This window comes from Falco peregrinus, chromosome 4, assembly GCF_023634155.1.
Source record: "Falco peregrinus isolate bFalPer1 chromosome 4, bFalPer1.pri, whole genome shotgun sequence".
Classification (NCBI taxonomy): Eukaryota; Metazoa; Chordata; class Aves; order Falconiformes; family Falconidae; genus Falco; species Falco peregrinus.
In genome coordinates this window covers 40,948,546-40,963,308 of record NC_073724.1, presented here as the reverse complement: position 1 = coordinate 40,963,308, position 14,763 = coordinate 40,948,546, and the positions used below count along the sequence as shown (strand labels likewise).

The 14,763-nt window shown below is 37.1% G+C and overlaps 1 protein-coding gene across 21 annotated transcripts in view; it reads right to left on the bottom strand.

The window, feature by feature from the left end:
• Nucleotides 1–14,763, bottom strand: part of KDM6A (lysine demethylase 6A) — a 162,871-nt gene that overhangs the window by 110,815 nt on the left and 37,293 nt on the right. For all 21 annotated transcript variants that reach the window (XR_008746832.1, XR_008746831.1, XM_055801800.1 and 18 more), the window contains exon 4: nucleotides 2,596–2,645. Coding sequence is in view for 19 of the 21 variants with exons in the window: in XM_055801800.1 (XP_055657775.1) it covers nucleotides 2,596–2,645 (50 nt within the window). In the remaining 2 variants the exon portion in view is untranslated. The remainder of the gene's footprint in view (nucleotides 1–2,595; nucleotides 2,646–14,763) is intronic.

Below are 14,763 nucleotides of genomic sequence, written 5' to 3'. Positions count from 1 at the left end.
AATTCTTCTAGAAGTTTTCAATTTATAAATCAAAGACCATACAGGACACTTATTTCAACCACGTAAATTTGCACTGCACCACCGTAAGTCATTTCAGATATGCTGCCTAAGTTTTATTGTAAGACTGTTCCTGTCTGGTTTCAAACCTGCCTTATATAATAACAACTTTCATGTGATTCAGCACTCTCCAGCAATTTCTCAGCTCTCTCACACAGTTCTCTCCTCACAGCTCATAAATACCACCCTTCCTTCACACCCTTCTCTCTCTCCCTTTCTTTACCATAATGAATTCCAACAGCTTAATTGATGACATCTAACCCTTCAAGAAATTAAAAAAGAAGACCTCAAAAAAGAAGTTCCTAAAAAAACCCCATAATGTGTCTGAGTTTTGGTGGGTTTTTTGTTTGTTTTTTGTTGGTTTTTTTTTTTTAATTTAGTCATCTGTACCTCTTTGGAAAAAAGTTTATCAAAGTATAACAAAACAGCCCACTTTTGGTCACAAAGGTGATGAAAAGAACAACACAAACTTACTATTCTTGACTAAATAGTTTCTTTACAGATACAAAGCATTAAGGATAACAAGAAACAAGAAATCATCTCAGCTTGGAAAGGTGGAAAGACCTTTCTCTAGATGCAGTCCAGGCAGCTTCCCACTGCCAACTCTAGACTAGCTTCATCATCCATTAATAAGATAAAATATGATTCACCTGTGATTTTTATCAGTTTCATCAAAAAAGTTTTTCACTGAAAAATGTTTTTGGACTCTTTCAGGCTCTTTTCCTTGCATATAAAAGTAACAAAAGCTCCAAAATCATTACGAAAAAAACCCAACACTTTGGACTACACATTTATACGGAAGCTTGTAATGAGATGAAGTAGCACAGTATCCCTCACAGATGAGGTCCCCCTGATGAAAAATTACGGGCCTTTTGTGGTTTTTTCCCTCTGGAGAAGTCAAAATGCTCTTTCATCAGCTCCAAATAATGCTCTCATGCTTGCAACCAGAACAGTTTGAAAGAATCTTTCAACGTTAAAACTCCTGAGATACACACAAGAAACAGGTATGTTACAACAGCAGCCCACTGCATACAAACAGAAATTGTTCTCAATACATCAAGCATAGATAACACATTTTACTGCCATCCGTGCTCTTGAAACGGAACTGCAAAACAATCAAGAGTTTGCATTTATTTTAACTGCAGATAATATTCTAAGCCACACTATAACACTCTATACATATATGGAAATACATATGGTCATTTACACTTCACACTGAACTTTCTAAAACGCAGGGAAAATAATTTACTAATCACCTATCACTTCTTCTAATAATGAGCCACTGGAACAAAAGCCAGGGAAAAAATAATTCAAGTCACAAGCTATTCTGAAATGCTTAACGTGGGAAGAGTACAAACAACAGAAACTATTACAGTAGATGTTTAATTAACTGATTGATTTCAACACTCATTTACAGCAATCTTTAACTCTCTGAGAGCATGTAAGAAGTAAGAATAGATTAATATTTTTATTGTTGTAACTTCTGAAAAAAACTACTTCAACTCCAAAATGGCTTGGTGCAAAAATGGCACTCCTGTAACTTATGCTGGAGCAGGGACTTAGAAGCCAATACAAACAATTTTCCAAGGACCCTCCGATTAGACCTTTCCTTCCATATGCCAGAAGACACTTATTTCAATTTATTCTTCTAACCTTTATTCACCCTGCCTTTCTCCTTTTCCACTCCCTCAAATGGGAGTTGTCATCACAGGATTTTTCAGCATGTACTTATAGTCCCTATAAAATGCAAAGAGCACAGAAAACGTTTCTCTACTGCTGTTATATATACATGGAATTAATATATTTCCAGAGTGAGCCATCCCTATTTGAAATATGTACTCACACACACTTTTAAGAAAAACAGCTGCTTAAAACCACACAAGTATCTACTGTTACGTGCTTTCCTGCACCTCTGTCTCAATCATGAGCTTCAAATTATTTCATGTGACAATACGACAATGCTAAATATTTTTGACAATATGGCTGTAAGAAATCTTTAAATTTTATTCATGTCAAGTCCTGATACCTCTACATGGACTTACAGATAAGGCAGATATACTAACAGGATTTTTCTCCTGTGTTACGTAAGAATGTTATCTAAAATACTGAAAGGGACTTTAAACAATTTGGCATCTGTGCAAACAAAAAGCAACCTGAGAACATTTTTCCTAGTACAAGTCCAACGCCTGCGCAGCAGCTTTCAAGTGGTTATGCTTCTCTCAATACTCACACGTATCCAAGTATCTATGCTTACATAAGAAAAACTGAAGAGATAATAATAAAAAAAATATAAAATGTGTCAACTTAATTGTTTTACCATTTCAACAAATGGTGTGAAGACTTATTTCCGCTTAGATTTGTCGTAATTCTTACATATAGGTGAATATTTCCATTAAACCTCAATTAAAATGGCAAAAAGTAACTGCAGATATATACTCCAAACTTATACTGAAATTGAACTATTTCAGAAATTCAATCATTTACAACAATATGTTAAAAGAAAAAAAAAAAAAAAAAAAAAAAGCAGCATATACAGACCTTCCAGTAGTCAGATTGTAAACTGTAGTACCTCTGGTATGCAGATAATGCTGTAGGAAAGAAAAATTAATGTTGAATTTGTTTTGTTGCATATTCTTTGAAGAAAAAGATAGAAACCCTTAAGAGTCAGAATACACAACATTAAAATGATAAATGGTTTAATAAAAGTAACACTGCCACAATAAGTACACTGTTGTGGGTAATGCATTCCTTAAGATTATAATTCTGTTTTATGAAATGTCAACCAGAAAGTATATTTATTATTAATCTTACAAATGTAAATCAAGCAATATTTTAAAGAAAACCTATAACAAAGAAATAATTTGAAATTTTGGGATTTTCATCCTGGACAAAGCTGTTGTAAGATTTAAAAATTTAATCATGTAGCTCATTTACCATGCTCCCTGACGTCCTGTAATTTCCAAAGAACTGGTGCAAAGGGACATACAAAGAGAAATCAATTTCATATGCCCTTTCATTCAGTAACTAGAGAAACAAAAGCAAGTCAAAAAAAGCTTACATTTTATTCAACACCCAAGACCAAGACTAACCTGGAAAACAGCACTAAGAACAGCTCTGTTCAGTAGAATATTAGCTCTGCTTAGCAATTAATTTCTCAGATCACCATTTCTGCACCCCTCTTCCCCACTAAAAATTCTACTTGATTCATCTTGCCCTTTGGCTAACAGGCTGCATCAGACTACAATGCAAATAGGCTTTACATTCCTGCAAGAACACTGTACTAGGCATCATCTAAAAATGAAGACTTAAATAATGATTCACTGCAGTAACACCAACATCTTAATTTTTCAAGTGTTTGCTTCTTAAGAGTTAAGAATCGTTTCTACACAGTATGTGTTTTCCAAACAACAAAAGAAGACAATCTCTGCTCTGAAAAACTACAAAACACTAAGTAGACAAAGACAGTAAGAACAATACGTACTTTATGTGCAGGTTCACCTCCTGCAAGCACTATAGATAAACCATGTCCCTAAATTTTAATCACTCTTCAATCAATGCCTGTCTGGCATATTCATTTCCGTAACTTAAGAAAAGTCCTTAAGTTTAAGTGAAATAAGAGCAACACATATATAACGACAAGGCACACAGATCCTTCTATTCTTAAGAATACACCTTTGCACTCAGCTGTCTATGAAGACTCACAACCTTGTACTTTTAAATGCTTAACAATGCCCATAAGATGCCCCTCACCACTGGAACTTTGCAAAGTCAGCTTCTAATTTTGGTGCTCTAAACTATGATTTATTTAGATGCCCAGAGTAGAAAGAAACCCAGCAGAACACTCATCATCCTTTACACTATCAACATGCAGTATGTGTAAATGTCTACATGCAACTTTGATGAATATAATTACTAAAAAAATCTAGTCAATCAGGCTAAGTCACAACTTCAGAATACAATTCCTTACCCATCCCCCCAAAAAATTTGGTACAAACTGAAGGATATGACTGCAGTCTACCAATGCAAGTTTAGAAGTTTAAGACTCCATATATTTCAGTCACATCCTATAATTACCTTCTAAAGAAAATTCACAACAACATAACTTAAAGAATGTTCACAACACAAAATAACTTCCTACCCCAAATACTCCTAGATTCACCTTCTCCCAGGTATCATTAATGACTTTTCAACAGAAAGATATAATTAACTTTTAAATGTGAGAATGACTTTGCTTTCCCAAACAGGAACACACATATTATGAAACAGTTTTGTAATGCACCACAGGTTTAAAAAAAAAAAAAAAAAAAAAGTTTGTTGTTTTTTTGTTTGTTTTTTTTTTTTAAATCAAGCAGTACCTATCCCAATTTTAAAGGTTAAAGCATATTTCAAATACTTAAGTCAGCAGCACCATATTGTACAAGATTTAGGTAACTGAGAACTCCCCCCGCAAAGTACTGCATTCAATTACACAGGGAATATAGATAAAATAAAAAGATGAAAAAAAAACCCCATTAAATACAATGCTAAGGATTTATACTGGGAAAATAAAAGAACTTTTTCAATGTAGCTGTTAAAAAAAAATAAATAGGTGTACCCACATGAAGCACATCCATTAAAGAAGAAAGCTGAAATGTTTCCTTGTAGCAGTTAAGGTACTGCTAACAAGTTTATAAAACATCAACAGTTTAAAAAAAAACTACAAAAACAGAGATGCAACAGAAGACCTACAAAGGAAAGACAAGGGGGGTGTGGGGGGAAGGCACGGGGGGGGGGGGGGGTAGCACCTTACTGCTATTCAGTGACCAAAATACTCCTTATGCAAGCATAGCAAAAACACGTACAGCTCAACCCTTTCTTCTTGCTCCTAACCCTAGCTACTCAGAGTGTGTGCAGCCCTGTTTCCCAGCTAGAGACAACAGAGCAGAGGTGAGCAGCACTGAAAAAAACAGGAGAGAAGACATCTGAAGCTATTCACTCATTCAGATGTGATAAAGCCCCATGTCAGGGGAGCAGGAAGACTGGGAGGTACAGGAAACGTGGCTCCACCAATGTCACTCTTACAAAAAAAACTCACCGAGAGAAATTCTAGCACCTCCATTTAACACATGGAAAAGTTCTTGTATTAAAGAAAGGAGTATTTGTTCCATGATATTCTACTAGTTTCTCTTCCATTCTTCCAAAAAGTTTAGCAACTTCCCATAGTAACAGCTGACATGACTGCTTTAATATGCCAGGCTTATGTTACAATGAAAAACAGGTACATGGAAAGCATGGACTGCTGAAGGATATTTCATGTTTACACAATAAGAAGATAAGGCCTTCATTGTAAGGAAGGTCACACTACTCTTCCAGAGGAAGAAAGACGACAGACACTACAGTCCTCCTCTTCAGTGTCTGGTGCTGAATCCTACTTCTGGGTTCAGCAACCTCTTCTAGGGATCCAGCCTTTCCTTCTAGGCTAACAGTATTCTGCTTCTACTGAAAGATTAAAAACTAAAATTCTCAGTGTTGTGCTAAAAATGCATAACAATGAATCATGGAGGGATCTCTAATACAGAAGCTAAATGTCCCTTTCCTCATTCTGAAAGGTAAGACAGCTAGAAACTTACTGATGCCCAATTTCAGTATTTAACAAGTGCTCAACTTACAGCTAGTTAGTTACCTGTGAAAGTTTATTTCTGCCCCCTTTACATCTAGATTAAAGATTAACTCCACAAGCACTCAAGCCCTGCTGAAAAGGACTTAAGGACCAGGCAGAAAAAAAACGGAAATAAAAGGGGTTTGAGACAGGATTTTTTTGCCAGAGCCCACATGAAACATCCCTAATCAAGCATAACCCTTAGAAGAATCCTGCATGTAAGACAGAAATCAAATTATGAAAGCAAGATTTTTGAAAAACTAAACCAACCTACTAGTTTTAAAGGAGCAGAACATGAAACATAAATTCGAACCACACCAGTCTTTCTACTCCCTCAGGAGTCGTCGGTGTGCAGACATTTATCCTGAGTTCCATGGTGTAGAAACAAGAACATCTTATCTAAAAGGCATATTATGGAACTACAAGCAACTTTTCCATTGAATTAAGTTTATAGCTACAGGAAATGAGTGCAAACCCCTTAAATTACAAACTTTATTCTAGATTAAAAAGGAAAAAAGAGCAAGTGAATCTTCTGAGCAATAAAAATTTTCACAAGTCTCCACTGAAATAATTATAGGATGATATTCTTTTCACTTTTCAGTAAACCAGAGAAAGTAATTTGTGTCATTCATCACATTAGTAATATTAAAAAAAACCCTAAACAAACAAAACCAACAAAAAACCCCACCCCAACACTACAAGCTGCAATGTCACTTTCACCTTTACTTTTCATCTGAGACTGGCCATTCCAAGGTGAGACAATTTTTGTCCAAAAAAAAATTTTATGAACTACTGCCCCTCTTTCAACATAGGGTTACCTCTCATTTTTACATATACAAGTGAATTACCTTGTTTCAGTTAAGATGCCCTCTTTTAAACATAATGAAATGAGTGAAATGAATGCTTTGAAATCACTCTTAAGCACAGCAGAATTCTGCAGACAAATCTTCTGATTACAAACTTATAATTGAGATTTTCCAATCTAAAAGTGTGCCACTGAAACTCTTAAACATATGGAATTGTTGGAGCCTAAATACAGACTTCTTTTTTTCAACATGCAAAACGCTCCTGAGCATCTAGAAACTGCATGTCCAGGCTCAAAAAGAACAGGATTGATGTCAACAGTGGGACAGTGTTTCTTGCTTCACTCTCAACTATATTCGTAAAATGATCCAGTCAACCACAAAAAAAAAAAAAACCAAAACCTTAAAAGCACAAAACTGAGCAACCACATTCAGACATCTAAAACAACATTGGACAAGTGACTCAAGAATTCCTAGAAAAGGTGCTCATGGTTACCTATCTCCATCCTTCTGCCCCGCATTTCATTACTCAATGTATCAGTTTACAATCTTCCCCAAAACCTGGCAATTTACATTATTTCCCTCGCAGGTAATCCTTCTGATCGGACTCTTGAAAACCCTACAACCTACTGACCAGCATACACCAATTTACAATCCTACTCCAAATAGGGAGTGGTAGGGGTGCTGTATGCCCCAAAGGTATATGTAGCTTTTCAAATCAATCGCCATCAGATACATCGCTTGATAAGAATAAAAGGATGTTTACCTAAAATAGCTCTGGAAAGAAAACCACCATCTTTCCACCCAAAGTATCAAAACTACTGGGCTGTAAGAAACCTCCTCAGCTCATGCTCACTTCAGAACCTGTCTTTAACCCTCTGCCACCTAGTGCAGAGCTGATCTTCAATGAGTTAATACAGTCACAGTCCGCTGGTTTCCTCTTACAGGTTTTTACACCCACCCAGAACTACCCACTTGGCAGTATCTACTTACTTCAACACTGACAGCCTTTACTATTTGCCCCTAAGAGTTTGTCTTCCTCTCTTACTATGACCAGGGTCAAGGGATGTCTCAGAATCAGGACAAGCTTGATTAAGATTCCTTGATTTCCCATACAGAACACAAAATAGATTTTACATAATTACCATGTATGTGGTTTTCATGATAGTGGGGGTTTTTATATCTATTTAATTTTATTTAAAAAATGGTAAAACTTTATAAAATACCTGATTGTTTCAGTAATACAACAGACAACCTCTTTTCATATCCAGAGTCTATAAACACATCACCTAAACAAACAAGGTGAAAATGGAGAGTGAAACAGAATGACATCCACACACCTGTAATTTTTAACATACCTAATCACAAATCATACAGTCACAGAAGGATGGCTTTTATGATCTGCTCTAACAAACCCACTTTATGACACCTTAAAATTTGAGAGGCCTTTGAAAGTGATGCAAACATGGAGGAGCTTTGAGTATTTTAGTGCTTGCGTAAGGAAAAAGTGAACTAGATACTGACACCATCTAGTGGCACCTTGCAAAGCTAAATGCGACTAGCAGATTTTTGGCTTGCTGAAATTTAAAAAGAGCAAGCATTAATTTGATGACATATCCCTGGAAAAAGAACTTTAAAACAACTCAAAACACCATGTTCTTCTGTGTAACCGAGTACTTGTTTTCTTAACTAGAAATCTCTTTTTTAACGTTGATTTTCATACAAGCACTAACATTTCTTAGTGCTTATCTGACATGAAAAAAAAATACTAATATAGAAAATTAGCTGAAGAACTGCACAAGGGAAGCAAGGAAAGTGCACAAGTTGCTTTAAATCTGACAATGCTTCCAGGAAAAATAAATATTGTTAAACACCCAGGAGACATGGGCAGGTTATGGAAACAGCTTATTATGCAGCGCAGCACTTATGCACACTAGTATGTTAAGCTAGCAAGATGAACACTGCTGAGCCGTAAAATCAAAGACATCAAAATGTGAGGGAATTCAAAGGTTGAGTCAATGGAATTGACTCTTTGCTGGGTAAAAAACAGGCTGGATGGCCAAGCCCAAAGAGGGGGGGTGATGAGTAGCATTAAATCCAGTTGGCAGCCAGTCAGGTGGCATTCCCCAGAGCTCAGTACTGGGGCCAGTCCTGTTTATTACGTTCATCAATGACCTAGACGAGGGGATTGACTGCACTTTCAGTAAGTTTGCAGACAACACCAAGTTGGTCAGAAGTGCTGATCTGCTTGAGGATAGGAAAGCTCTACAAAGGGATCTGGACAGGCTGGACTGGTGGGCTGAGGCAAGTTATATGAGGTTCAACAAGGAGAAGTGCCAGGTCCTGCACTTGGGTCACAACAACCCCACACAAACGCTACAGGCCTGGGGATGAGTAGCTGGAAAGCTGCTTGGTGGAAAAGGACCGGAGGGTACTGGTTGACAGCCAGTTGAACATAAGCCAGCAGCATACCCAGGTGGCCAAGATGGCCAACAGCATCCTGGCTTGTATCAGAACTAGTGTGACCAGCAGGGCCAGGGAAGGGATCATCCCCTGTACTGGGCACTGGTGAGGCCGCACCTCAAACACTGGGGCCCCTCGGTGCAAGACGGACCCTGAGGTGCTGGAGCGTGTCCAGAGAAGGGCAATGGAGCTGGTGAAGGGTCTGGAGCACAAGGCTTATGAGGAGCGGCTGAGGGAACTGGGGTTGTTTAGTCTGGAGAAGAGGAGGCTCAGGGGAGACCACCTCACTCTCTACAATTACCCAAAAGGAGGTTATAGCGAGGTGTGTGTCAGTCTCTTCTCCCAAATAATAAGCAATAGGACAAGAGGAAATGACCTCAAGCTGCACCAGGAGAAGTTTAGATTGTATATTAGAAAAATTTCTTTCACTGACAGGGTTGTCAAGCACTGGAACAGGCTGCACAGGGAAGTGGCTGAGTCACCATCCCTGGAGGTATTTAAAGGCTGTGTGGATGTGGCACTTAGGGACATGGTTTATGGTGGACTTGGCAGTGCTAGGTTAATGGTCGCACCTGGTGATCATACAGGTCTTTTCCAACCTAAGTAATTCAATCTGTAATAACCAAAAGAAAATAGTATTATCAAAGCTCAAGAAGAAAAATGCAGTTCAGGTCTTTTGTTGCAAGGCCTCAGTAAAGTGGCTGTTCTCCATTTCCAGAGATCTGTGCTGAAAGTACTGAAGAGACAATCAAAGAAGCTTAAAGCATGTCTTCCCTTTAACACAGAATGAAGGCAGACACGATTAAGAAAGAAAAACCACTAAATAGTCCTCTAAGTAATTTTATTAACAACCACACATCCTCATCCAGAAATACAATGCAGCAGCAAAGTGATGAGAAGCCCACTGGCCCACGATCATGTCCAACCACATGCTGCACAGGAGACTAGTAAGTGTGTAAGACATGCAAGACACACAAGAGCTTGACAAGTAGTTTACTATTACAGAAATCCTCTAGATAACGAACTCTAAGAAAGATCTTAAAATATTGAGAATATCAGTGAAGGAACACCATGGAAGAACACAGCTCAGAAGCCCTTTGAAGAGCATATTCCATAAAATGACGAAGTAACAACTGTTTATTTAGAACACTGCCTAAAATGAAAATTTTCAGTCAAAAAACATGGTCCAGCTATATTCTGTAATAACAATCTTCCACTGCTAACCACTGCCCCCACACACCCTATTTATAAAGCTTAGAACATTAAAATGTTCAAGATAACATTCTTACTTCTTTCTATAGGAATTTTACATAATGATTTGAACCACCTGAAATTAAACCATCCAAAATTTAACAACAGCATCCTGACAATGAAATAAAACAGCTTTACATAGAAGCAACCCAATATTTCTGCCAGTTATTAACAATTACATACAACAAAATAAAAACCTTAAACCTAAAAATCACACATATTTGAAACATAGTCATCTCTTCCTCAATCATTCTGATTGCTATGCTACTTAAAATTCACTCTAGTTCTTTAGGACTTTTCATCAGTAAAAGACAGCCCAGTAGCAACCAGCACAATCCCATCTATGCCAGGAAGTTCTCTCTTACAGTTTACAAGATGACCTCTACTACTCTGTACCTTAGAACATAGCACACTGAAATGCTTCCTAATGACAATACTTTCGTTCAAAGTCCTAAAAGACTAAAACATTAATCACTACAGAGAAACTCTCTGCAGAGCTGGGTTTGTAAGTAGAAAGGAACACAAAATACATTGTTGAATTTGAGAGATGTTCACTCAGCCAACCAAATTTACACAAGAACAATCAAAAAGTTTTTAAATTTTGGTTTTAGGCTGTATCTTAATAAATGAGCACCTCAATAAACATTCTGTATTTTTTTCCGGTTTTATTTTAAATTGTAGCCTAACAATTGCTAAAAAATGCCCTCTGACTAATTAACACTATCTTATAAATTACTTACAATATTTTTGTATTAGTGCTTTTGACAATGCAGTCATATCTACAAAGTATTTTAAAAACTGTTCTGACATAGTACATTAAAAATGTGATCACCACTTGCGTACAACAATAAGAATTATTTTACTGTAGTATTTACTGTGCTTTAGTAACTGATGTGAATAACTGCATGTTTCTTCCAAATCATTAATTGCATTATCTGCTTCCAGGAATTTTGCTTAGAGAACAGCGATTCAAGGAGACAAATGATAGAAGCTTGTGTCTGCTCGTGCAACAGTTTCTGTCCAACAAGCCAGAAGCTGGAACACAGCCAATACATACAGACCCTTCTACAAAACAGATATAAATCCTTAAGGAAAACAGAGATGATGTCAGAGTCCATGAGCTCATTAAACAGCATTCAACTGGAACCCAAACCTTCAGGACCACAGTCTACACTCTGTGCTTCTTATGGAAACCAGAGTCACGGGGAAAAAAAATTAAAAATGTCCAACTACTGATGTAGCATCATTTTCCTCCAAGACTAGCAGCACAACAATTTTGGTAAAAACCTGGCCCTCCCAAGGAATGCAGAGCACCATGGAGTCCTAGCTGGATTCACAATGCTGCCAGCATCCAAAGGCCTACATGACAACTCATCAACCGTCTCTGGCAAAATCTGAAGCTGAGGTTTCACATTCTGGGGCAACTGCATCACTTTTCTACTAGGTTATTTTTCAGTTGGATCAGTTCCCCATACAGCTGCGTGTTCAGCTGTGCCAGCACAAACCAGAGAGCAGCAACAAGCAGACGGGGGTGCCACTAAAGACAGCACAGGGAACAATGGGTTTGGAAACCTCTGAAACAATCAAACAGCTGGGGAAATAGCTGCCTCGTTAAAAAAAGGCAGAAGACATCAGATTAGAGTTAGGAAAATGCCACTGAGGAAACAGAAAAGTTTTGACTGGGAGGAGCAAATGTTCTCATTTTGGGAAATCCTGAAGCCAAATTCTGGCCAGTAATGACAAAGACAACAAAAGCTGGGCACAGAAACCACCTTGAACATACTTATGAAGCTGGATCAATTTGCCTTGGTTATAACCATCTGAATACAAATCAGTGGCTCACAGTATTCAAAATCTGCAAAAAGGGTGATACCTTGCCTAATACCTTCCCCTAACACTACCAGAGTACAATTAGCAAGACAACTCAATTTCATGGCTGCAGAGAAAACCCTTTAGCTAATAAAGCAATTCAAACATACTGCATTTTGGGAAAACTACAAGCTGCAGACCAGCTTCAGATACTTTAAAGGCTAGGAAAACACACTGTGATACTCTAGTCTAACCTCAGATATAATACAGAGAGGAATGAACCTCATCAGTAATTTCTGGTGTCTCCAACAGAAGTAGCGAGTTTAAAAGTACTTCTTTTTGATGAAAAAAAGCATATTAATTCTGGACTTAAGTAGCTATGAGTGACATAAAACATAATGCATTTCAACAGAAATCACTACAACATCTAAAATGTAATTTAAAAATAGAAATATATATGCTAGATGTATTTAGGCTTCTGTAAGACATCAGCCATCCATCATCTTACTCCACATTCAAAGGCAGCCTGCCCCCTCAACCAACATTCCCTGCATACGTGCAGCACGGGCAGTATTTGCCCGGTTAGTTCCACTAATGACGTGCAGTAACCTTTCCATTAGTCTTTCTCAAGGTCCCTCTTTTCTGGGGTACGAGTCCTAATTCTTAATTCCGAATTCCTATAAAGAAATGACCTACAGTCTTTTCTACTACATTTATAAAGAGGTATTAGCTACATGAAAGTATTAACACACACCAAATACACCCAACTGAATGATCCACATTTGTCAACATACTTGTGACAAAATGAGACAAATTAAAACAGAAAAAAACATATGTGAAACCTAACAAGTATCTATCAGCTGAGCTTCACCTTGATCACTGATCATACTTCTGTGATCAACTAACAATTTTGTTCTGCTTCACGCAAACTATGTTGCAAGACTTTTTAAACAAAGAACACTATCACATTTGCCTCTTAACAAACACACCTTTCTACATTATATACAAAGGTGTACACATTTATTAAAGATATTTAATTAAATAAATATGCTTTCAAGGGAAAAAAAAAAAAGTTGTACAGCATTTGTCATGCTGCTATCCTGTGATATTAATTACATCCAATTTATTAAACACATCAACTTCTTCACAACTTTGTCCAAGACTAACTTCAGACTAGACAGGTAAGTTCTGAAGATCATCCTGCTTCAGCACTTTACAGTTCTTGATCTTCAGGACTTAAAAACTAGATAAAATATACAACAGTGAGATCAAAACATTTCTGAACTCCATTTAACTTTTCAGTTCCCAAGCATTTAGTATTTAACTATAATTGCAATTATAATGTATGATAATTGAAATAACAGGATTTATAGAATGGAAGACAATTTATTTTCGCTTTAAATTCATCATGCAATGCACCAACATTTTACTTCTTTCATGTAACAGTAGTAAATTAATTATAGGATGCTTAAGACTTTTTGCATTGTGGATGATACTTCTACGGTGTTTAGTACTGGAATTCACCAACTGTTACAAACACGAACATGTGTCCCTCACTTCATAAAAAAAACCCCTTTAACTTCCCTTTTCCCATAGATTCAAATTCCTCCAGTATTATTTTCACTACTAGCCCATTTCTTTAAAAATACAGATACACCTTATTTATTTTTTATACTTTGTTACTAACATAGTTTTTCCATTCCTTGAGACTTCTTTCATGGCTGAGATGTGACTTTAAATAGGCATCTAAGAAAATGTTAAGTATTTTCATTCAGGTTTTTAATGCCTAAATGTTTCTTCCCACTCAGTTCTGCTCATGCATGCTTACAGTTCTGGAGAACTAGTATTTTCAACAATCATTTGTATTTTTTATGCTTGTTCTTAAAACTATATACACATCACAAAGCAGACTCCCCATCAGTAAACCTTGCCTCTGAACCATAGCAACACCTAGTCCTGTCACTCGTAACTGTTACAAACTCAAAAGCAGTTAATACAGTTCAGTCCACAATACTGTGCTGTCTTTGCTAAGTAAAATACATCTGGTAAGCCATACTGCACTCACTTCATACCAAGCTGCATTAGGCTAATCAGAAACAGCAGCTTAAGTTGTGTACAGAGGGAGTGGTTGAATTTTCATAAAATAAAGCCAAACCAAATCAAATAAAACCATGGGATCAGACTATTCTTCAGTAAACTGTATAGCCAGCACATTGCCCTGTTCCCTTCAGGTTTTCCCATGTCTCTGACTGGAAACACCAGTGGTTATGAATGTAGGCTGCAGGTACAAGTTGTAGGTTCCCAAGATGTCGGTACAAGTTGTGGGTACTGATGTCCCTAAGCTCCGCATACATTTAACAGAAAGAGACAGATGCCTTGATAACTCAAAGCCTTCTGAATTTACATATTGAATTTACATAACTGCAAACTCCTACCTAGTAACATTAGATCTAAACATGTCACCTAAAAAACAAAAGCTCCAGGAATCCTAACTCATCATGTTTTACGTCAGACATAGTGAACAAGTGGACACATAGACAGACTGTTACGAAATGGTCCACAGCTAGCCTGAATCTCTAAGCAGTGCTTTTGAACTACAATCAGTTACAATTAATTTCCCTATTTCTATGTCCCAAGGTAACTGTAAACTAGTATTTTTGCGTGTTTGGAAAAAAGCATGCAGTGGGAGTAGACCTTCTTGGGGTAGGGGTGTTGTTTCCTTGAAGTCAAACAGAACTGCAT